The sequence below is a fragment of the Staurois parvus genome, unplaced genomic scaffold, assembly GCF_062004578.1.
Source record: "Staurois parvus isolate SC_StPar_1 unplaced genomic scaffold, SC_StPar_1.0 ptg000105l, whole genome shotgun sequence".
NCBI lineage: Eukaryota > Metazoa > Chordata > Amphibia > Anura > Ranidae > Staurois > Staurois parvus.
In genome coordinates, this window is record NW_028317901.1 from 5,577,176 (window position 1) to 5,601,679 (window position 24,504).

The 24,504-nt window shown below is 40.9% G+C and overlaps 1 protein-coding gene and 1 long non-coding RNA gene across 7 annotated transcripts in view; both read left to right on the top strand.

Annotated features, from left to right (window-relative positions):
* Window positions 1-684: 684 nt before the first annotated feature.
* Window positions 685-24,504, top strand: part of TPM1 (tropomyosin 1) — a 47,467-nt gene continuing 23,647 nt past the window's right edge. For 3 of the 6 annotated variants that reach the window (XM_089671432.1, XM_089671430.1, XM_089671431.1), the window contains exon 1: window positions 15,846-15,992. In XM_089671432.1, coding sequence (XP_089527558.1) covers window positions 15,861-15,992 — 132 coding nt within the window. In that variant the 5' untranslated portion in view covers window positions 15,846-15,860. Of the gene's footprint in view, window positions 925-2,736; window positions 2,863-15,845; window positions 15,993-24,504 lie in introns of those variants that run through there. The other 3 variants (XM_089671427.1, XM_089671428.1, XM_089671429.1) reach the window with 2 other exon arrangements.
* Window positions 13,381-14,667, top strand: LOC149467633 (uncharacterized). The gene is made up of 2 exons (XR_016311907.1): window positions 13,381-13,570; window positions 14,360-14,667. It is a non-coding gene; the product is annotated as an uncharacterized LOC149467633 (long non-coding RNA).

Here is a 24,504-nt window from a genome sequence, read left to right on the forward strand (position 1 = left end):
AGAATCTGATTGGGTATTCTGCACAGCTGCACCAGATTCGGTGTTCTCCAATTTTAGTAAATCTCCCCCCAATGTGTGCTTTAAAAATCAGTTTTCTTTATCATAAAGTGTTCATTCTAGTACCTGTCAATAAGATGATGGCAGGATCAATAAATGATAGAAGTGTAAAAGGATCTACATCAGGATCAATAAATACTACAAGTATACAAAGGATCCACATGTCATCCTGATATTCTGGTAGCCCCCCTCTCAGTCTGGGAGTCATTATGTACAGACTTTATACAGACATCTCATCATCATCTGAGTGATCAGAAAGCAGTAGGAGCTCCATTAATCCCTGCAGGAAGATAATGGTTAATTGAAGGAGTTATCCTGAGAAGTCCCATGTAGCAGAGAGCTCCCCTTGCAGCCTCATGCCTAGAGGTTTAGAAATAGGAACAGGCTGCTCCCCCCCCAATCCCATCCCAGCCTCCCCCTCCCATCCAGCCATGTATGCCTCTGCCCATCACACCCCTTATATAGTCAAATGCAGTCAAATGGTTGGCTGCAGCGAATAGAAGGAGCCAGCCTTAAAAAAAGCCAGCAGTGGGACACAGAGGCAAGGCTCCCAAAAAAGTATTGGGTGTCCTAAGGAATTTGTGTAACCCCCCCTCACCCATCCCTGGTACATATTTCTGAGGCTGGAACAGCTGAGAGTTTGCACTCCAGCCCAGGGCTCAGTCTAAGAAGGAAGCTCTCTCTGCATCCTCCAAGGTCCTGTCCTCTTGTCCCGGTTCTGTGTGTGACTAGCCCCCAGCCCAACCAGCAGCCATGGACGCCATCAAGAAGAAGATGCAGATGCTCAAGCTCGACAAGGAAAATGCCTTGGACAGAGCAGAACAGGCTGAAGCTGACAAGAAGGGAGCAGAGGACAAGAGCAAACAGGTCTGCTTGGACTTTCCCTACTCCACCAAAAGCCAAAAGCCCCCCCTAGAGCAGTGCCAATAGAGGACATCAAGTGCCAGTCCTGATTTTTATCCAAGAGGTCATCCTAATATGTTCACCTTTTTCTTGGAAATGTTAAAGCTGTATTAAACCCAAAAATTTATTACATTGCAGCTTATTAATCTTTAAATGTGGTGACTGCTTTAGTTTTCTTTTTCTTTTTTTTTTTTTGTCTTTTTTGCTTTATTTTCACCTGGTGATCTGTGCTGTTAGCACACTTCTTGTCCATATACACTATACAGATTTCTATCCGATTTCTGCCCAATTTCCTATAGATTTACCTTCAACTGTGTAGTGCAAGGGCCTGCCTAATTGGATACAATTGAAACTGTTGTTTAAGTTTGACCTCATATTATATGGTTTTTGGTAAATCTAAAGCACAATTCTCAAGAAAATTGTATAATGTATGGCCAGCCTTAGAGTGTCTCATGTATGGATGGAAGAGCAATAGAGACACCTTTGTACAGCAGCCTTGTCAACCCGGGGACAGGGTAGTGTTAGATGGACTAGCACATATAGATGGACTTGACTAACAAATTAAAGCAGAACTCCAGCTAAAACTTTTTAAGCAGTTACAGCAACCGTTTATTTTTTCTTTTGTGATAAAAGTTTTAGATAAATCAATCAAATCTGACTAATGTAAGCACCCCTGTCAGTGTTAAACAGCTTGTTTAACCTTATAACTGCCATTTTTGCTAGGCAGCTTGGTCTGTTAAAGGAAGTGAAAAAATAATCAGATTTACTGGCCAGACACCAGGTGAAACTAAAAGAAAAGCTTAATAAAAAAACTAATGCAGCTACTACATCTAAAAATTACTTGTCTGCAATATAATACATTTTTTTGTTTTAGGATTTAATACTGCTTTAATGCATCACTCTATAAACTGTCACTGAATGGACCCATGAGTCCTACCAGCAGATCTGATTCACACATTTGTTGCAAGTTGATAGATGGTAGAAACAAATTTGAGAAATGGAACAAATGTTTTCTAAATATTGGCTGCTGAGCCTGACAATGACATGTTATCTTTGTATTTGTGATTGTCACCAAGAGCTCAGCACTAGGTGCTGCTTATTAAAAGTGCTGACTGCCTATATTAAGCTGTAATAAGAGCACCTTCCAAAATGTCATGTCTTCCTGCTATAGCAAAAGGCTTATTCACATAATTGACAATGGATAATAGACATGGTTCATGTTCCTATTACTTCCCTAAATGGACTATGTTGATTTGATTTCTGTTACTGGGAGTTTGTGAATAAGCATTTCATTATGAGCAGATTTCATGCCTTTGTTCCATTGGCTCCTTCTATTTATTGGAATAACGTATCTACATATACATTATATTAAATCGATGGACTAATAGTACATGAATACATTGATATCTCCTATTTTTCTTGTTCCTGATCATTATACCTCCACTTAGTTAGAGGAGGAGATTGCCCAAATGGAAAAGCAGTTGCGGCAGACTGAGGATTTAAGGGATAAGATTTTGGATGACCTTCATCAGGCTGAAGAGAGCCTCCTAACTGCGGAAGAGAAGGCCACTAAGGTATAAGACCGTACCAGTGACAACTGTCTAACTCTTTTCTCTCTTTCTCTTTCTCTCTCTCCCTTTCTCTCTCTCTCCTTGTGGTTCCTGTCCTGTTCCCTCTGCACCTCTGTTGCCTGCTGCCACACCTTACTACCCCCTCGTCACTGCCCTCGTCCGTGCACCCACTGCCCCCCATGGCACTGGTCCTACCCGGACACAGCTGGAGGATGAACTTGTAGCACTGCAGAAGAAACTGAAGGGTACAGAGGATGAGCTGGACAAATATTCAGAAGCCCTTAAAGATGCCCAGGAAAAGTTGGAGCTTGCTGAGAAGAAGGCCACTGATGTAAGTTAAGGTTCCAAAAGTCCCCAACCATTGCACATCCCTTTGTTTTCTTGCTAAGACACTAGCTTTGCACCTGTTCTATTCACACATTCCTGGCCATATTGCACTGCATGTGTCACATAGGGGTGTGGGCCATTCCTAAAATGTTTCAAATTGTACATGTTTCCATTTACTTACATTAACAAATGTAACCCAATATATTGAATATTTTCATTAACTCGCCCATTACTGTCTGAGGGGCCTATTCAAGGCTATAGAGTATTCCCTGGTGATTAGTAGACACCTCAGCATGGTATGGGTTAACTCACAACTGAAACATTTAACTGTGATAGACAACTTTCATTTGATATGATTAACCGATTAATGAACTACTCATGACTAAGGATTACTAAACAGTGGAACTAATTCACACATATATATGCTGTATACAGCATTTTTGTAAAAAACGCAAAACACACATACATGTATATGTAGTAATGTGCACATAATCATCATTATTGAGATATCAGGGCAACAAAAATTGGGGAATAGACAGCAAAGCCAAGGAAAAGAAAATGAGCGAAAAATTAGAGTTGTTGCCATTAGCAGCTGAGCAGAGTTCACCTTTAATTGGCGGCTATGGGCAACAGCTTTAAACTTGTGTTTCAATACAGTTTTGATGAATCAGCCCTGTTTTTTGAATGAAGGATATAGAATTTCAGATAGGGGAGGGGCTAAAAAGTAAAATCTCTTTGGGATACTATAGGCAATAGAATGGAATTAGGAAGGAAATGTACAGTTAAATGGGAATTTAATATAATCATGAAACAATGGGGTTGACATACTAAAACAGTAGTATGTTCCCTATATCTCAATAAAGCTCTTTTCACATCAATTATCCAATCATATTCAATTTCTAACTTCCCAGTCCCCTTGCACATTATTGGGTAATTAAAGTGAACACAACTGTACTGTGTTGTGAGCTGTCTATTTCTTTAGTAAGTCACATCCATACATTATCCTTTTATTATAGGCCTAGGGCTAGTTTTGGTACCTTTTGTTTTAGATTCCATAGATTTTTAGGCATTAAGCCCCTATTGTAACTATTAGGGTTATAGAACTATACATATTAGCTATTTCCTATTTGTTTCCTTATGGTTCTGATGATCTCTAGGCTTGAATGTGGCCTTAGAATCAATTTTTGTAATAGAACAGCCAGTATTTGCATTTTCCATTCTAGCGATGCAAGCAACTTCATTTCCCCAAATCCAGTTTAATAAATGTGCATTAGAAAATGTTTCAGGGTTATAATTCTGAATGTAATTTTAGTGAATTGGAAAAAAGCTTCCATTCCAAAGAGGACAGTCGTCAGAGAACAACTTTTAGAGTAGTTGTACAAGGTGTGTGACAGCATGGCAGAAAAATGGAAGTGGGATTAGCAATCTGAAAGGCAAAATCTTTTTGATGTCCAGCCATTGTTAGCTGATGAGGTCAGAGACAAGAGTCTTTGTAGATGACAGGAGACATTTAAATTTTGCAGTGACCTCTTTCTTCCAATCTGTCATACATCTGCCAAGGAGAACTCCAGTCCTTACAGTAAAGGAAGGAGGAAGATGATACTTGCTGTTCCTGCAGAGTGCAGAGATAGGCACACACTTGGTTTATATATAACTCCAAGCTTTATATGGTATACACTCAAGACTCTCAGCCTCAGCTGTCTGCTCCTTGTCAAAGGTTAAATAACTTGGTTCTGGGTGGACCCTTCAGTATACCATGCATGAGCTTCCCTATACATTATCAATCCCCTTCTAGAGCATATTTTATAATTCTACAATTAAAACATTCCATTTTAAGGGAAATACTAGGAAGGTATTAAATATTTTATATATATATATATATATATATATATATATATTTATTTATATATATATATATATATATATATATATATAGTATTTAAGTCTATTTTTTTAAATATTTCAGTGACAGAAAAATAATGATGTGTTTACTATATGTTTAAAAGTAATCAGCTCACTAGGAATAATCCAAGAAATTTGTTTTTGGGAGAAAGCTGTTGTAGAAAGTGATTCTGAAGCCTATTGTCAGTTCTGAAGCTCAGTGTACATTGTAATGGCAGCACAGGTCTGAAGCTTGCAGTCTATGATACAATGGAACATTCTGTATTGTGGAGTGAAAGCGGCTGCATATGGATTCCAGACAGATATTCCTTATAAGGAAAAGTATGTTGACTATTTAGAAATCGCTCTCCATGCAGAATCCAGACTGAGAGAGAGGATCTCATCTGGAGGTTTAAACTGAGAACAGTTATTGCTGTTTCTTTAATGTTACAAGCGCGCAGAGGCTTGTCTTAATGAATTAGTTTATTTAAGGAAAGCCCAAGGCTACGCAATTTAATGCAGTGAATCAAACATAACATAGACGTAATTATTCTCTGGGATCTGCCAACCTATTACCTGAATGGGAAGTTTTGAATAATCTGTGCCTGAGTTTTGGCACTGAGACAACAAACATGATCACATACAGTTAGACTGTTGGCACAGATGAAAGATACAGATCTAGAATGAACAAAATGGGAGGTTTTATTAGCTTGGGATCCATAATTGAGGCCTCAGTATAACTAACTATATGTTACAATAAACATCTTTTATCACACCTTTTTTTAAGTCTTTTATATACATCATTCTTTATATAAATATAGTACTTAAATTATATATTGCATCATTAATGGGATTTTCTTGCAATGATAACACATTTTATATACTGTACACTATGTCTGTATAAGTGATTGCACGCTGTAAAATTTATGTGTAACATAAAATATACATGTGTGACCACAAATATTCCTGAGATAACTTCATAAATCTTACTAATTGGTTTACAATATCATAGAACCAAAATGAATGACAGTTTCGGGCCCCTCCTTTCTCAAGTATACACTTTTGGTATTTGGTACCATGATATGGTATTTGGTATTTTGGTTCCTTGTGTACTATGATATGGTAAATTACTAGGATTAAAGAATTTACTGCTGAATATTTGATGCCACAACTCTACATTAAGATGGACTATTTAATGTAAGGTGGAGTGGAATCCATTTGTTGTAAGACTAGCCCACCAAGCATCTCAACATTAACTGAAAATAAATAAATAATAAAAATGTTATATATATATATATATACACATATATATATATATATATATATATATATATATATACACACACATATATATATATATATATATATATATATATATATATATACACACACTGAACAAAGCAAAGAGCAAGAGAACCATAACCCATAAAAAGCAATTGCAGACCTTTTCAACTGATCTAAGTACAGTAAAACTGAACTCATGTTGCTATAGATGAGTGTATAAAGGATCACTGCTTGATTCCCTAACTCCTTAATAAGGCTGTACCCCAGTGATGCTGTATAATGTACTGTGAGCTAATAAAAGCTACCAGTCTTAAAATAGGTGAGTAAGTGAGGATGTCTAATATGTCTTTTATTAGGATCATGTGTTTAGTGTTTATTTATATACTTTATATACTGTAGCTGTGGTACTGAACTTGCTTATATGAGAGTCAGTTATCATGATGGATTACATTTGATCTGCTGATAATTGCTTCTTGTATGCAGCAAAGAGCACAATTCCAATCAGAATGACTCAGAATGGCACATAAGTCCACATAGGACAGTTAATACAATGCTTATACACAGGGGAGGACTGACAGCTCTTGGGGCCCCCGGGCAATAGGGGATCATGGGGCCCCTGTGTCCTTGAGCACATTCAAAGCACACCCAAAAAAGCCTATAAAAGGTACCAGGGGCATTTCATGGGGCCCCCTACTGACCCTGGGCCCTTGGGCAGTGCCGAGTGCTCTCACGATCACTCCGCCCCTGCTTATACATATGTTTCCTTTGTCCAAATCTAGACGTTTGCCATTGACTTTAAATACATGTGAAAGAACATGTGTCTAAATTCAGGAGAGAATATGGGGGCACACTGTTATCCCTGATATATTAATGACACCGATTCTCAGGTTTGTGGTACTTGTACATTACAACATTTAATTAATGTCTTCCTGTGTTTCTGACCATACACTATACAATCTCCATTAGATCTGCCATCAGCTATGTAGTGCAGGGGCCTGTCTGTATTCACACTATTTGAATGGCCTGTTTAGGTTTGTCCTCATATGACATAGTCTTGGTAAATCTGTACACAGATTGTATAGTGTATGGCCAATTCAAACATATTTTGACCCACAATTTTCCCATGTCTTTAGTGATGATAAACTCATGAACTTTATACATGTATCAGATGTTACCAACAATGTAAAATTGTATGTACATATCTCTGTTAGCTGTGTTAGGTGAGGGTCCTATGTATGTTCTGAGTGCTGAATTCCTTTCTCTACAGACCTGGCCCTCCATGTCTGGTTATATTTCCTGCACTCAGAGTTCTATTCATTGCCCAACTAACTCCCAACTAACTAACATTTCTTGCATCACGTGACTTACTGAACAAGTGCAAATAGAACAAGGGTAGAGAAAGCAGTAATGTACCCAAAGAGTGCATGCTAACCTGGAAGCAGGCTGCATCCACTATCCATTAATGGAGTTACTGACAGAATCATATATCATGTACTGGGGATTTTACAAAGACAGAGCCTCTCCCACACATGAATGGATGCTTGCACACAGGCTGGCCTAACCTCTTTTCACACTTTGGTAAATCAGACCTTGCCCTAAGCTGGCCATACAAAGCTCCAATTTAGGCCAATTCCTACTGAATTGGCTGAAACTCAAGCTGTGGGTGACTCTGCTGGAACCAGCCGGCTCAACAAAAGTCAATTTAAAAATTGACTGATCCAGATGGAAAATTCTTGGCTGAATAGTAACTGCATCCAATCAAATGCAGTCGCTGTTTGGGTATTCAGGCACCCACAGCTACCTGAATACAACAGCCGGCAGTACAGTTCCTTCCAGGTTGTTAAGTTTGAATGGGGGAATCAAGTGATTTTCTCTAGATCAGCCCATGGACTGAACAAGAGAAATCTAAATGTATATGGGTAGCCTTGGTGTAGATTTACACTGCCTAATTACTGGCGGCAATGGCACCTCTAACAGAGTAGAAATATTGTAAGGTTTAAATATGGGCACAGAAGCAAGCCTCGGGTCAAGCCGGCTTTCATTGTTGGCATCAGAGGCTGGTTTTCATCATACAGAAAACTTTCTGTGGCCAATTAGGAATATTCACCTATTAATCATAAAGGTCTATTCTATCCCTGTGCATGTATTAAGAATGAAGCATGCTGGGAGGAATATTGGAAGGCCTGATCCCCCATCTTTTGTGAATTTAGATGAGAGATCAGTCCATGTGTAGCTTGCAATAATATAGTTAGGTTAATAGGTAATTTGATCTTTGCATATATGTGCATTTAATAATTATAATGATATAAATATATCATTATAATTTACATATACTTTATGAAAGGGAAATTTACATATCAGTTTTTGTAAGTGCTTACAATTTATATTGTCACCTTAGGATTTCCTCCTAAACTGTATGTAAATAGCTAGTGATGTTATCATACTGTAGAACAGGCAATGACCATACAGCAGCAATTAGCGCCCTCTAATGGTAAGAAGGCATATTGCACCACTTAGTCTTTAACCTGTAGGGCATTCCACAAGTGTCATTTGTGAAACAAAGTGACACTCTATAGGGGTTGATTTACTTAAGCTGTAGAGACTGCTTGCTTTGAAATGTGAATGTTCACTTAACTCAGTGAAGGTGTGTTCATTTCAATTCACCAGTCATGTGCAAGTTAAAGTCCTGTTATTGTATTACCCTTGCACATGACTGGATATTCAAAGTGAATCCAGCTCCACCATATTCACCAAGTCCAGTGAACATCCTTTCTGCTCTACTCCTTTATCAAATTAATCCTATGCCTTTGAGCATTTTAAGTGCTGCACAAACTGTTGGTGCTATATAAATCATAATAATAAAAAAAATATAGTGACCAATCTTGTAACTAGATAAAGCTGGCCACACATTTATTTATTTCAGGTACTTATATAGTGCCGTCAATTTACGCAGCGCTTTACATATATATTGTACATTCACATCAGCCAAAAACCCTCAAGGGGCGTACAATCTAAAGTCCCTAACTCATATTCATACATACACATATTAGGTCCAATTTAGACAGGAGCCAATTAACCTACCAGCATCTCTTTGGAGGGTGGGAGGAAACCAGAGTAACCGGAGGAAACCCACGCAGTCACAGGGAGAACATGCAAACTCCAGGCAGGTGGTGCCGGGGTTGGGATTCGAACCAGCGACCCTAATACTGCCAGGCGGAAGTGTTAACCATTTAGCCACTGTGCTGCCCCACACGTCACAATCTGATTGTAAAATTGCCTATGTATTGAAGAGTCTAATTATTTAGATACAAATTTGATGGATTGCATAGTTAGGTCTTTACACAACTCAAATGGTGGTAATCTGTACAGAGTTTGTACAATCAGATTTTAACTTTCAGCTTTCCTAACCCCGATGTACACTCCTGTGTGGACTATTCAGTAAAATAAGATTTAACTTTGAACATATCTTACATTTTATAAATTTGACAATTATATCAAATATATAAAGTTTTGCTGCCAAATTGTCTACAAATCTTACCTAGCTTTCCCCTTCTATGTAATGTTAAGGAGTGGGCTGGGAGTTCTGTGCTGGCAGATCTTCATTATCAGTGGTAAACTAGATGTGCACACTGGCTGTTCTAACAAAGGGTTACACTTATCTTAAAATATAACTAAAGGCAAAACTTTCTTTTCTAGTTTTAGATAGCGAGGAGAGGGATTACAACACCTGTCAGGCTTTTATTGCTGTCATGCCCCTGTTAGGGAGATTCACCTTTTCTAGTTGTCTTGTTTACCATTACCTCTGACAGTGAAAGTGAAAAAAAACCCAAATTCTGGCTTGTCACCAGAAGAGGAATAGAGTGGAAATCTCTCAATGGAGACCAGGGATTCCCTCATTTTGGAGGGACTTCCTCCCCATTCCTGTTAGCTCTAGGACAGGAAGTGAAGGGAAATCTCCTCAATGGTATACAAATGGCAAAAAACTGGCAGTTAAAACCCTCCCTACTCTATCCAAAATGAAAAAAAAATTTTTTTAGGGCAGATTTAGATGTGCATCTAAATCTACCTCTCCCCTGAAGCCCAATCCACATTCAGATTGTGCTTCAGAGGCAATTGACAGGCACTGAGAAGGTGCCTCATTGCTATCTGGTTTAACCCTATTACCCTACAGTGTATATTAACAAATACACTGTAACTGCATGCATTGCACATAGTTGCAGTGCTTCCCCATTCACCTGAATGTGTCCCGTTCTTGAGGCCTACCGAATGCTACATGACGATTAGATTTTGTAGCAGGTGCAAAGTGAAGCATTGCCACCACAACATGTAAAAACCCCCATCCACTGCCTATTGAAGCTTAAGGGGAGCAGTTGGGAGGCAGTATAAATGCAGCTCAACTGTAATTGATACTTTGGTAAAGCTTTACACATTTTTATTGAATCCAACAAATGTTGTATGGCCATCCACATTTGTGTATTGTTGGTTGCTCTGAGTAACTTCCCTGGTAATTCATTTGCTAGGTAAATAACCTCAATGCTTCTATTCCTCCTTCTTGATTGTACTACCTATCCAGTTTTTCCTCTTTTCCCACCTGTTCTGTTTAAATAGACACAACACAGTTTGCCTAGGAGCCATATTATATAAGATGCAACTGCAAATTTTTGATTTTTCAAGTTTCATACTATGGACTGGCATTGGTATGCTTGTACATGTAAGGTATAGAAGGAAATGAGTATCAGATGCAATCTGTACAGGAGGTCTCCACATTTAGGGTGGCCGTACACTACCTGATATTTCAATAGGATGCTGGAGTACAAAGCTTTTACCGCTTGTGCGCTACACCCATTCGTTTGCCAAGGAAGGATTTGTGGCGGGTCCTGGTAATGTTCAAGGTGCTCAAGGATCAGAAGAACTCATTGTTGAGATCTGCTTCTTCTTGTAATAATTACCAAGTATCTGATTCCATTTGTCACTTTTTCTCCCAGATTGTGTAATCAATGTAATAATTAGACCACAACTGATTTTTCGAATATAAGTGGAGCCTGGTGAAATGAGACAACCCCATCTTCTCTTGAGGGCTCTGATTACAGGCTCTCTGTCCTGGTCTTCATCCACCTCTCGTGTTCAGATCTCTTCTTTCTTGCTATACAACAAATTACAAACCCATGACCCAGTACTGAGAGTGCTTATAATGGCAGTGACAAGTGTGCAGACCTGGGAACTCACATGGACATAGATCCCTGGGAGATATAGGACACTGGTATGTGGGTTACTCCTCCTACATCTACCAAAAACCATGATATCAGATTTGTATAGACAGACTCTTTACATTATACAGACAGAAAGAAAAAAAAAGCTTACAGTGGGTTGAACCCTTTCCTAGTCTAACCAAAACAAGGTTTTATCCATAAATCCACTTTAGAGATGGCTGATGAGCACAAGTGTGGTGACCAGGGGCGGACTGACCATTTGGAAACTGGCACTGCCCGAGGGCCCGGGGTCAGAAGGGGGCCCCATGAGATGCCCCTTGTACCTTTTTTCATAGGCTTTTTTGAGTTTGGGCAAGGACACAGGGGCCCCATGATCCCCTCTTGCCCGGGGACCCCATGAGTTGTCAGTCCCTAGTGGTGACATCATCATACCTACAGTTCACTGATCCTTCCTCCAGCTTTGGAGATAAAAGTCCATCCCGAAGTCCCAAGGCTGGGTTTGCAGAGGAGCTTACTGGCATAATGTACACATATACGTGCTGAAATGCCTATAAATTCATATGCACGTAAATTAATTCTACTGGCTACAATGAATAAATATGCTAGGCCCTAGAATGTTTTTATTTTGCACAAATGCTTATAAACCCCATACAATCATAAATGTGCATGAATGTGTATAATTATGTGCCAAAGTGGGCAATTTTTTACCCTGGATTTTTCTGCCAGCCCATACGGGAGTATTGTAATGCACCTATGTGCATGCAGCCTTGGAGTTCACATACACTTTATTCTTCATGCATGTGAGCATATTTGCCCATGCAATGTAAACACGCTGTGTATTTTGATGCCTGGGATGTGCAGGTGCGGAAAACGGTTCTCTGTAGACACGAATGGGTGTAGATGGCTGTACACAGCTATGGGACACTACTTGTATAATGTGGTGCATGTGCAACAGGCGCAAGTCCCAAACACACACTACCAGCATTTGGGACATTACGTCTGTGTGCATGAACCACTTTACGTAAATAGTGGCACATAGCCGCCTGCACCCATTCATGTCTATGGGTGGCGGGACCCAGAACCTGGATATTTAAGGCACATCAAACACACCAAAGTAGCTCCTGCACCTTTTTTAAGCAGTGAGCCTTGTAATACGCATTGGGGCTGCATTCACACCTGAGCATCGTGTTTTTGAGCGTTGTTTCGGATATTTTGTCGCACATTTGTATGCACGTTTTTGTACAGCATTTTTAAAGTTTTTGAGCTTTGCCCTTTTTTTTTCTTAGCCAATAGAGAAAAATAGCATCGGTTTCATCATTCGTTGCTAGTTTTCCATCAGCATTTTTTTTATTATTATTTTTTATTTATTATTATTATTTTTTTTTGTTAGGATAAGGGGTTAAAGTTAAGGTTAGGTGTTAGGATTAGGGGTTGGGGTTAGAGTCTGGGGCTGGGATTCGAGTTAGGAGTTAGAGGGTAGGGTTAGGTGTTAGGGCTGGGAGTTAGAGTTAGGGGTTAGGTGTTGCGGTTATTATTTTATTTTTTTTCTTATTATTATTTATTTTTTGTTAGGGTTAAGGTGTTAATTTACGTATTATTATTTATTTATTGTTAAGGTTAGGGTGTTAATTTATTCATTATTATTATGTATTTATTGTTGGGGTTAGGGTGTTAATGTATCTATTTATTATTATTAATAATAATAACAATTATTTTATATATATATATATATAATTATTATTATACAGGATTTATATAGCGCCAACAGTTTGCGCAGCACTTTCAAAATGAAGGTAGACATTATAGTTACAATACAATTCGGTACAAAAGGAATCAGAGAGCCCTGCTCGTTAGAGCTTACAATCTAGGAGATTATATATATACAGTCAGGTCCATAAATATTGGGACATTGACACAATTCTAACATTTTTGGCTCTATACACCACCACAATGGATTTGAAATGAAACGAATAAGATGTGCTGTAATTGCAGACTGTCAGCTTTAATTTGAGGGTATTTACATCCAAATCAGGTGAACGGTGTAGGAATTATAACAGTTTGCATATGTGCCTCCCATTTGTTAAGGGGCCAAAAGTAATGGGACAGAATAATAATCATAAATCAAACTTACACTTTTTAATACTTGGTTGCAAATCCTTTGCAGTCAATTACAGCCTGAAGTCTGGAACGCATAGACATCACCAGACGCTGGGTTTCATCCCTGGTGATACTCTGCCAGGCCTCTACTGCAACTGTCTTCAGTTCCTGCTTGTTCTTGGGGCATTTTCCCTTCAGTTTTCTCTTCAGCAAGTGAAATGCATGCTCAATCGGATTCAGGTCAGGTGATTGACTTGGCCATTGCATAACATTCCACTTCTTTCCCTTAAAAAAACTCTTTGGTTGCTTTTGCAGTATGCTTTGGGTCATTGTCCATCTGCACTGTGAAGCGGCGTCCAATGAGTTCTGAAGCATTTGGCTGTATATGAGCAGATAATATTGCCCGAAACACTTCAGAATTCATCCTGCTGCTTTTGTCAGCAGTCACATCATCAATAAATACAAGAGAAGCAGTTCCATTGGCAGCCATACATGCCCACGCCATGACACTACCACCACCATGCTTCACTGATGAGGTGGTATGCTTAGGATCATGAGTAGTTCCTTTCCTTCTCCATACTCTTCTCTTCCCATCACTCTGGTACAAGTTGATCTCGGTCTCATCTGTCCATAGGATGTTGTTCCAGAACTGTGAAGGATTTTTTAGATGTCGTTTGGCAAACTCTAATCTGGCCTTCCTGTTTTTGAGGCTCACCAATGGTTTACATCTTGTGGTGAACCCTCTGTATTCAGTCTGGTGAAGTCTTCTCTTGATTGTTGACTTTGACACACATACACCTACCTCCTGGAGAGTGTTCTTGATCTGGCCAACTGTTGTGAAGGGTGTTTTCTTCACCAGGGAAAGAATTCTTTGGTCATCCTTCACAGTTGTTTTCTGTGGTCTTCCGGGTCTTTTGGTGTTGCTGAGCTCACCAGTGCATTACTTCATTTTAAGAATGTTCCAACAGTTGTTTTGGCCACGCCTAATGTTTTTGCTATCTCTCTGATGGGTTTGTTTTGTTTTTTCAGCCTAATGACGGCTTGCTTCACTGATAGTGACAGCTCTTTGGATCTCATCTTGAGAGTTGACAGCAACAGATTCCAAATGCAAAGAGCACACTTGAAATGAACTCTGGACCTTCTATCTGCTCATTGTAATTGGGATAATGAGGGAATAACACACACCTGGCCATGGAACAGCTAAGAAGCCAATTGTCCCATTACTTTTGGTTCCTTAACAAGTGGGAGGCACATATGCAAACTGTTGTAATTCCTACACCGTTCACCTGATTTGGATGCAAATACCCTCAAATTAAAGCTGACAGTCTGCAGTTAAAGCACATCTTGTTCGTTTCATTTCAAATCCATTGTGGTGGTGTATAGAGCCAAAAATGTTAGAATTGTGTCGATGTCCCAATATTTATGGACCTAACTGTATATATGTGTGTATATATATATATATTTTAGGGTTAGGGGTTATCATTGATTTATGCATTATTCATTTATTTTATTTATTTATGATTACTTTATATATTTGTGTATTTATTTAATTTAACATTTATTTATTTATTATTATTACTATTATTATTATACAGGATTGATATAGTGCCAACAGTTTGCTCAGCGCTTTACAATATAAATTATTTATTTACTTAGTTTTAAATTTGAGCAGAAAACTGTCCAACAAAAAAACGCATAACAAAGCATGCAAAAATGTTAAAAAATGCACGAATTGCGCATTTCTATTCAATTCTATGGAATTAAAAATGCTTCAGAAATGTTCAAATCTGCCCGATTTGAGCGACAAAAAAAAGCTCCAGAACTTGTTTGAGCTTCAGGCGTTTGGCTTCAGGCGACTTGGGAGTGGAGATGGGAACCGCCGCCATTGATTTTTTTTGCTCCTCAAGCATTTTGGAGCTTTGAGCTACAAATCTGTCGGGTGTGAATGGGGCCTTAGGCTAACTTAGACACACTTTCTGTGTGGCTGCTAGCTGTGTTAGGGGTGCCATGAAGACATAATGATACCGCAAGAGTGATATACGTGTTGGTGTGTTCTTAGGAACGTGAAGGTGTGAATGGAGTCTTAAAGAATCTCCTTTTATGTGAAAAAATGAAACCCTTTTATTTGGGTGTTAGTCACCTACCTCCCCCCATCTTCACACTGGTGAGAGGGATGGAGTGTACAGGGCCATCACCTGGGAGATGTATTACCCCCATCCCGCCATCAGATGGCAGCAGAGTCCCCTGTACCTGGCTAAGGCCGGGTGATAGTCCTGTATATAGGTGTGTACAGTGTACGGGCAGTGCCACCTCCCCTCCCCCACCTTCAGTCCTCTGTCGGGGGTCCTCCGCTGACACTCTCCGTACACAGAGCACAGGCGGCGGCGGCGGCCAGAGTGGTGTGTCCCCGGGTGAGAAGAGGGTTAATGGTAGGGGACGGAGCCTATGTAAGGAGGAGACTTCCTGTCTGCGGACTGAGCGAGCCACAGTGAGAGCGGGGAGGGAGAGAGCGAGCACACACAGCACAGCCATGGCCGGGATGACTTCTCTGGAGGCGGTGAGGAGGAAGATCAAGAGTCTGCAGGAGCAGGCGGACGCGGCGGAGCAGAGGGCAGAGCGGCTCCAGAGGGACCGGGACTGCGAGAAGAAGCTGCGGGAGTCGGTAAGAGGACCAGACACTGGACCGGGGGGGCTCCGTACTACCGGGGGGGAGGGACACGCCCCGCTGGTCACGTGTGCCGGGGGGACCATCAGCACATCACTTGGGGATCAATGATCTATCCCCCTGATCAATGACCCCCTCCTACCCCCCCTGATCAATGACCCCCTCCTATCCCCCCTGATCAATGACCCCCTCCTATCCCCCCTGATCAATGACCCCCTCCTATCCCCCCTGATCAATGACCCCCTCCTATCCCCCCTGATCAATGACCCCCTCCTATCCCCCCTGATCAATGACCCCCTCCTATCCCCCCTGATCAATGACCCCCTCCTATCCCCCCTGATCAATGACCCCCTCCTATCCCCCCTGATCAATGACCCCCTCCTATCCCCCCTGATCAATGACCTCCTCCTATCACCCTGATCAAAGATCTCTGATCAATGACCTCCTTTCTATCACCCTGATCAAAGATCTCTGATCAATGACCTCCTTTCTATCACCCTGATCAAAGATCTCTGATCAATGATCTCCTTTCTATCACCCTGATCAAAGATCTCTGATCAATGATCTCCTTTCTATCACCCTGATCAATGATCTTCTTTCTATCACCCTGATCTATGATCTCTATCACCCTGATTAATCATCTCTGATCTCCTTCTGTTACCCTGACCTCTTATCTCTACTAACCTGATCAGTGATCTCTATCACCCTAATCAATGATCTCTGATCTCCCTCTCTTATCCCGGTCAGTGATCTCCTAATATTGATCATCTCACCTGATCTATGACCGTCTATTACCCTGATCTCTGGTCATTGATTTCTATCACCCTAATCCTTGATCTCTGAACTCCTGGTACCCTGATCAATGATCTCTGATCATTGCGCTCTATTACCCTATTTGTTGATCTCTAGTCATTTATCTCTTTTACCCTGATCAGTGATTATTGATCTCTGATCTCTATTACCCTGATCGTCTATCTCTGATCTCCTTCTCTTCCCCTTATTAGTGATTATTGATCTCTGATCTCTATTACCCTGATTGTCTATTTCTGATCTCCTTCTCTTCCCCTTATTAGTGATTATTGATCTCTGATCTCCTTCTATATAGAACTATAGGGGTTGGGGATCTGATAGAAGTCATGACTGAGCATTAATACCTGATTTCAGCATTAATATAATACAGGATTTATATAGTGCCAACATGCAGCACAGTACAATAAAACAGGAGACAGCACTGTTTCAATTCAATACAAAAAGGTTCATCTGGCCATACACCATACCATCAGATTGTACAATCACCTGTAGGGCTCATTCACACGGGGAGCCATATAAGTAGGTGTGTTGCAGTTTGAATGTCCTCCTTTGGGCCAGTTCTCACCAGAACACACACATTGCGTTTTTGATGGCTCATTCCATTCATTTCAGTGGGCCACTGAACTTGCAAAAAAGCAGGGCAGATACGACTTTTAAAAATCGCAGCAAACCTGTCAGTACTGTGGTATCCTGTAGTTTAGTCACATTTGGGGCACCCCCTAACAATTAATGGCACCCATGCGCATATAGCAGTGCAGGACACACAAACGCACCTGAGGGCCGGCTCACTCCAAAACTCGGTGCAGGAAAGTCACATTTCCCATATCACAGATGAACTTGCTGCCCTTCCAAGAGCATGTGGGTGCCAAAGAGTTGTCAATGGCTCCCCGAAGGCATCTCACGAATGCAGCACATTTGCAGGCAGCCAATCACATGGCTCATTTTTTAGCATTCCAGTACATTTTTGCAGCCCATTCTCATGAGATGAGAAATTGTTGGCGCTATATAAATACTGTAGAATAATAATATATCTCTGTAATATCTCCTTGAACTATCCAATCGGTTTGTCTTGAGTCAGGCTGACCCTTTTACTGCATGCTTGTTGGTAGATCTGAACCTAGGTTCACACCTAAACATTTTCTGCAGCATTTTGCAGAAACACACTACAGTCCATTTAACATGATTTCCTATGGGACACGTTCACATCTCCGTGTTTTCACCCCGTGCATTTTTTGAAAAGGGCAGGGACTTTTTTCAAATGCAAAAAGTTGTGTTTTTGGTTCTATAGACTTCAATAGAAATGCTGCAGAAAAGCATGTGGTGTGTTTTTTATGTGTTTTTAATCCGCCTAGCAACAAGAAAGTGTGAAAAAAAAAATGCATGCGCAAAAACGCCAAACAGACCGCAAAAAGCACTGCAGAAACGTAACAAACACAGCTTTAGTTTTACCATAAGTATAAAATACGAGACATACAAACCTATTCAATTTGTATCCAGTCGGGCAGACCCCTGCACTACATAGTTGATGATGGACATGAAGATGATTGTACAATCTGATTGTATAGTGGATGGTCACTTTTAAGCGGCGTTTGCTCCTGAGAGCTTACAATCATCTAAATTTGTTTTCATTTTTATATACAGCCTTTCCCTTGGAGTGTCCTCCTTCCTTTTTTTTTTTTTTTTTTTTTTTATTTCTTTAGAATTTCCAGAACGTATTTCTTAGTTTCAGAATATTCAGGTTTGTTGGGTTAGTACGATGATAATGGCAGTTGGTCTCAAGAGCTTGCAGTTTGTGTTGTGTATGGTATCTACCCCCCAGGGCAGATTGTTTCCAGGCAGAAGGGGAGGGCCAGCGGGGCCTGTGAATGTACTAGAGAATGTTAGGCATGCGACATGGCTCATCTGGACAGCACAGTTAACTCCTTATCTCCCCCATCTACCTGGGGTGTGGTGCCTCCTACACGCACTTCCTATTTTTCATGTTCTACAAATGCTCGAGGTGTTTACTAGAAGAGTTTAGCATTAAATCTAAACCACATAACCTGGAAATGCATAAGTCAGGATGCAAGTCAGGTGTGTATGTCAGTAAATCCTCCTGAAGGGTGCATGGAGTGTGTATTATAGCCTCCTGGTTCATGGGAAGCCAAGAAAGCCCAGAGGCTTCCTGTACAGGAGGAAGACAATCGAAGTTCTCTGATCCCATTGATCTTGCTGTATAGGGCTGTGTTCACACGAGCCTCCTGCCTTGGGTTTATTTAAACAGGAGAAATCATTGGGGAAGTATAAACAAACTTTACACTTCCGAGATCACACTCGCCTACATTAAGGGCCGGTTCACAGCATAGAAACACAGTCTGGATGCATTTCTGCATGCACGTTTTTGATGCGGTTCAGGCCATTTTTGATGCGATTCATATGGTTGTTTTTTTTTAATGCAATCACTGCAGGTGGCTATAGACGCCAACAGTGATCATTGTGTTCTGCTTGCAGGGATGGATCCTCGCCAGCAGAACATAATTGATTCGTAGGACACATTCCCCCTCAACACTGACTGTATTGATGGAGAAATAGAGCAATTTTTCTTTCCTTCTCATGGTGGAAGGAAAGAAAATCCTATCATTTATGGCCTTGGCAGTACATTAAAGCTGGCCATACACTATTTGTTTTTTTATTCAGCTTGTGGGATGAATGAAGAAAATCTACCACATTTCTCAGTACATACTATAGTGTGGATGGATGAATCAACCTGCCTGGTTATAGTATTCTGACAGCCGCAAGTGCCAGCTCTCAGAATAAATGAACAGCCTATTTTTCTGATTTGATGCAACTGCTGTTTGGCTGACAATATTCCACCAAGCTCCTTTGTTATTCCAGTTGTAGGATGTTTGGTGGGGAATGGGACCGACAGGGCCACCCACTTAGTGAATTTTGGCATGTTTATCAGTGCACGGCCACCTTACATTGGGGGCAGTTGGACTGATTGGACATGTCATGTAGTCCTGAGGAGTAGAGATGAGCTTTGGCATCCTTCAAACTCCTTTTAGCTAAACTCCGAGCTTTCAGGTTTTTTGGTGTTTTTTTTTTTTTTGTTTTTTTTTACATTTCAGTAATCTGTGGACCTATTCATTTCCACCCTGCAGCTCGCATAAATAAAGCAGAAGGTTGGGAATGACCTGGCCCCGCTGCTCATTGGAGTAAAACCATGCAAATTTGTAGGTCGGCCAGAGATGAGTTTCAACATCTGAGCCCATCTCGACTGACAAGGGGGATCAGGGGACATCCTGTCATGTTACACTTTGTGCTTCCTGGCTGGAATTGAGTCAAGTATAAGGCCTCATGCATACAAAGCTTTAAAAAAAAAAAAAAAAAAAAAAAAAAAAAAAAAAAAAAAAAAAAAAAAAAAAAAAGCTGCTTATATGGGCGTTTAGCTTTTTTTTTTTTTTTCTTCTTTTTTTTTTCTTTTTTCCCCGCTTCTATGCTTGTAAAAGCACCTGTTAGCCTGTGTGGCCATTCACACACAGGCATTTAGGCCTCATGCACACTGGACATTTTTACAGCTGCTGTTTTGGGAATCGGCATTTTTTTTTTTTCTACAGCCAGCGTTCTTCCCAGTATGTTATCCTATGTGTTCATGCACACACAGGCTTTTATCTGCGTTTTTTTTGGCAGTGATGTTTTCAGGCTGCAAAAACCCCAGAACTACTGCATTTGAAGAAGAGATTTTCAGCTGTAAAAATGCTCTAACACTGCATTACATCTGGCATTTATGACTAACAAAACTTGCATTTTTAATGCAGCCTTCTACAGTGAACACTATTGGCGTTTTTATATCCAGTGTGCATGAGGCCTTAAAAGTATATTTGAAGAGGTGCATTTACCGGCAGGAAAAAATGCACCAAAGGCACATTCTGAGAGGATCATTTGAGCAGAAAAAAAGTGCATAAGGGCGTAAATATATTCCAATGGCCAGAGTAAATGAATATTCTGGCCAGTAGAATTCATTTATTATTATTCTTATACAGGATTTATATAGTGCCAACAGTTTGCTCAGCGCTTTACAATATAACGGGAGACAATACAGCAACAATACAGTTCAATACAAGAGGGATAGGAGGGCCCTGCTCCTTGGAGCTTACAATCTATGAAGGAGAAGCTAGTGGTACAAAAGGTAGTAACTGTGGTGGATGGACTGGTTGGAAGAGTAGAAGATTCCATTATTAGCTGACAGCAGGATAGGTTTTCAGAGATCGCCTAAAAGTGAGCAGAGTAGGCGATAGTCTGATAAATTGGGTAGAGAGTTCCAGTGGATGGGGGAAGCTGTGGAGAAGTCCTGGAGATGAGCATGGGAGGAGGAGACAAGGGAGTTGGAGATCAGGAGGTCGTGCGAGGAGTGGAGAGTACGGTTTGGGTGATATTTGGAGACCAGATCGGTGATGTAATTTGGGGCAGATTTATAAATGGCTTTATATGTGATTTTGAATTTTATCCGTTGGGTAATGGGAAGCCAGGGGTGAGATTGGCAGAGAGGGGTGGCAGATCATTTACACTCAGCTGCCATACACGTATAAATACTCATACATATTGTAATATTAGAGGCATTTTTGTCTGGGAAATTCTGGTTGCTGGTCTGCTGCTTATTTTTAGAAGCGCTTGTTCATGAGGCCTAAAATTTTGCTCTGCTACATGTGATCCTGACCAAAAATGTGAGGTTTTAGCACTACGTTACATTTACGGATTTACAAGCATTTCTGTGTGTTTAGACACAGCGAATCTCATCTTCCCCTGGATGACAGAGCTCAGTTTGCTGTGAATTATACATCTACAATAAAGCCATGCCTTTCGAACCGTCTTCTAATGGGATGTATATCTCCGCCAGTATGAATGAGACTGGGATCTGTAGCCTTGGGTAGCCATCACACCTCCTGGCGACCTGAGTCACATCTTCCAGGAATATTGGCACACTCCTGATTCCCTTCCCTCCTTCACACAGGAGAAAGTGGATTTTCATAATTATTTCGAGTGTATGATTAATGGAGGTAAAATTGGCAAGCCTTTCAATGTTGATACAATGTTATGACATCTGGTTTTGTCTAGTCTGTGCACACATTCAAGTTCCCTTTTTACTATTCAGAAAGATGTAAGAGTTGCTAAGCAGGGCCAGTTCTATGCGATCTGAGCTGGGTGAAATCCGCGTCGTAGTAAAACTTTCCTTGCCTTATAAGGCCATAAGTCCAGCCTTGCCGTGTCTGAATATATAGATGTGTCCTTCCCTCTAGAGGCTGCAAATACTCCAGTGACACCACAGGAAGCACTTGAGCTAACATTGCATTTCATTCTTGTAAGGCGACTTTCTCCCAGGCGTTGTCTAGTTGTAATCACTTTGATTAAAGAAAAAAAAATGAACAGTGCTGATATGTTGTTGTATAGCCAAAACTGCTCAATCCCTCTTCATTTCCTGGTTTATGTTCCCATTTTGAAAAGTTGGAGCCTGCTTGTGGATTATTTAATAATCTCCTTTTGATAAGGAGGGGATTGCAGACTAAACAGTTTTTCATGTAGTCAAATGGTTAACACAGCCTTTACAGAAGGACCATAAAATCAGTCCTTCAAACGGCATGCAAATATTTAGCTACTATCCACCTGATGTGTAAAGAGTCTCCTGCTTAACTCTCTGATATCTGTTTCCTTTGTAGTGATGTGATCCTAATACATGAACAATAGTTATCACCTTGTTACTTTTCTGATGGGAGTTGGCAGTGTTTTGCTGGTTCCTATGGAAACTGGTTACACCAACCTTTCTTAACCTAGGATTTATGGAACCCTAAGACTCCAGAGGTTGCTAGGGGTTCCTTGAGCTATTTCGTCCTCTCAGATAAGTAATTATGGACATCAATTACCTTTTTGGCTATCTAAGGGGGTGGGTCTCTTCCCAATGAACACCAATGTAGGGGGCATTCTTTCCACTGACCACTAATGTAGGGAGCATTCCTCCCAATGGCCACCAATGTAGGGGGCATTCTTTCCACTGGCCACCAATGTAGGGGGCATTCTTTCCACTGGCCACGAATGTAGGGGGCATTCTTTCCACTGGCCACGAATGTAGGGGGCATTCTTTCCGCTGGCCACGAATGTAGGGGGCATTCTTTCCGCTGGCCACGAATGTAGGGGGCATTCTTTCCGCTGGCCACGAATGTAGGGGGCATTCTTTCCGCTGGCCACGAATGTAGGGGGCATTCTTTCCGCTGGCCACGAATGTAGGGGGCATTCTTTCCGCTGGCCACGAATGTAGGGGGCATTCTTTCCGCTGGCCACGAATGTAGGGGGCATTCTTTCCGCTGGCCACGAATGTAGGGGGCATTCTTTCCGCTGGCCACGAATGTAGGGGGCATTCTTTCCGCTGGCCACGAATGTAGGGGGCATTCTTTCCGCTGGCCACGAATGTAGGGGGCATTCTTTCCGCTGGCCACGAATGTAGGGGGCATTCTTTCCGCTGGCCCCCAGTGCAGGGGGGCATTCTTTTCGCCGGCCACCACACTAATGTGCCTATAGTAATTATTAGCGGGGCTTTCCGGATACCAGAAAGTTATTTAAAAGGTTCCAACATGTTAAAAAGGATGAGACAGGCTGAGCTAAACATTTTCAGCACAGGCCCAATACCAGATTAGCTAACATTACTAGATCAACTTTATGGTTGCTGCACCCAACTACAGTGATTCTGTTGTGAGCAAGGTGTTGCCAGCAGTAGAATTGCTATATTAGCGTAATATTTTTTATGCTGCTAAAATGGCAACATTTAGTGAAAAAGTTAATTTGTTTCCAGTTTTCGCCTGTATCACAGGTCACCTTTCCATAGTGTTCATTTATATTTTTTAAAGCACATATGTCACCTCGAAGCTCCAAAAAAAGCTCAAACTTAAAAAATCAATTGTTCTCTGTGGTGCCTGATCACACCTGATCACAGGAAGTGGCACCATAGAGAACAATTGATTTTTTAAGTTTGAGTGTTTTTGGAGCTTCAAGCTACAAAGCACTCAAGTGTGAATGCAGCCTGAGGTTTACACCTGCCATACTTTAATGGGACAGCATCCTACTTTTTTCTTTTTTTTTTTTTTCATCCATTTAGCTTTGCCATGGCAAGTAAAGAGGTTCGTGCTGATTTTATCATCCTAACTGTATGGCTTGAGGCTGATAGCTCTGGGAAATGCAATGAATTGCTTTGAATTGCCATGGCTTTGTGCAGCTGATCTGAAGTTAAGCTAGCCATAGATGGATCAAATGACTGCCTGTTCAGCAGGGACTGGCCAAGATTCGATTAATCTATGGGCAGGCTGATTGTACCCAAGTCGATCGACTTAGTTACAACCAGCATGTTGGATTTTTAGCTTGCAATTATTGCCAGCAACTATAGCCGCTAGTAATAATCATTGTGTTCTCCCAACAGGGACTGTGCCCCTCTGCCAGAGCACAACAACTTCGTGGGAGGGAGTCCCCATCAACACTGACTGTGCTGATGGGGAATCGAGCGATTCTTTCCTGCAACCCATGTTTTCAGGAAAGAAAATTATGTAGTCTATGGCCGGTTTTAGGAAGTGAGTGAATATATTTCCAATGTGAGGGATTTCCACTTTTGGACATTGTGTTCCTTTGGGAAGATTTACCCTCCACTCCTGATCTAGTAGCAACTAATAATTGGACTTAT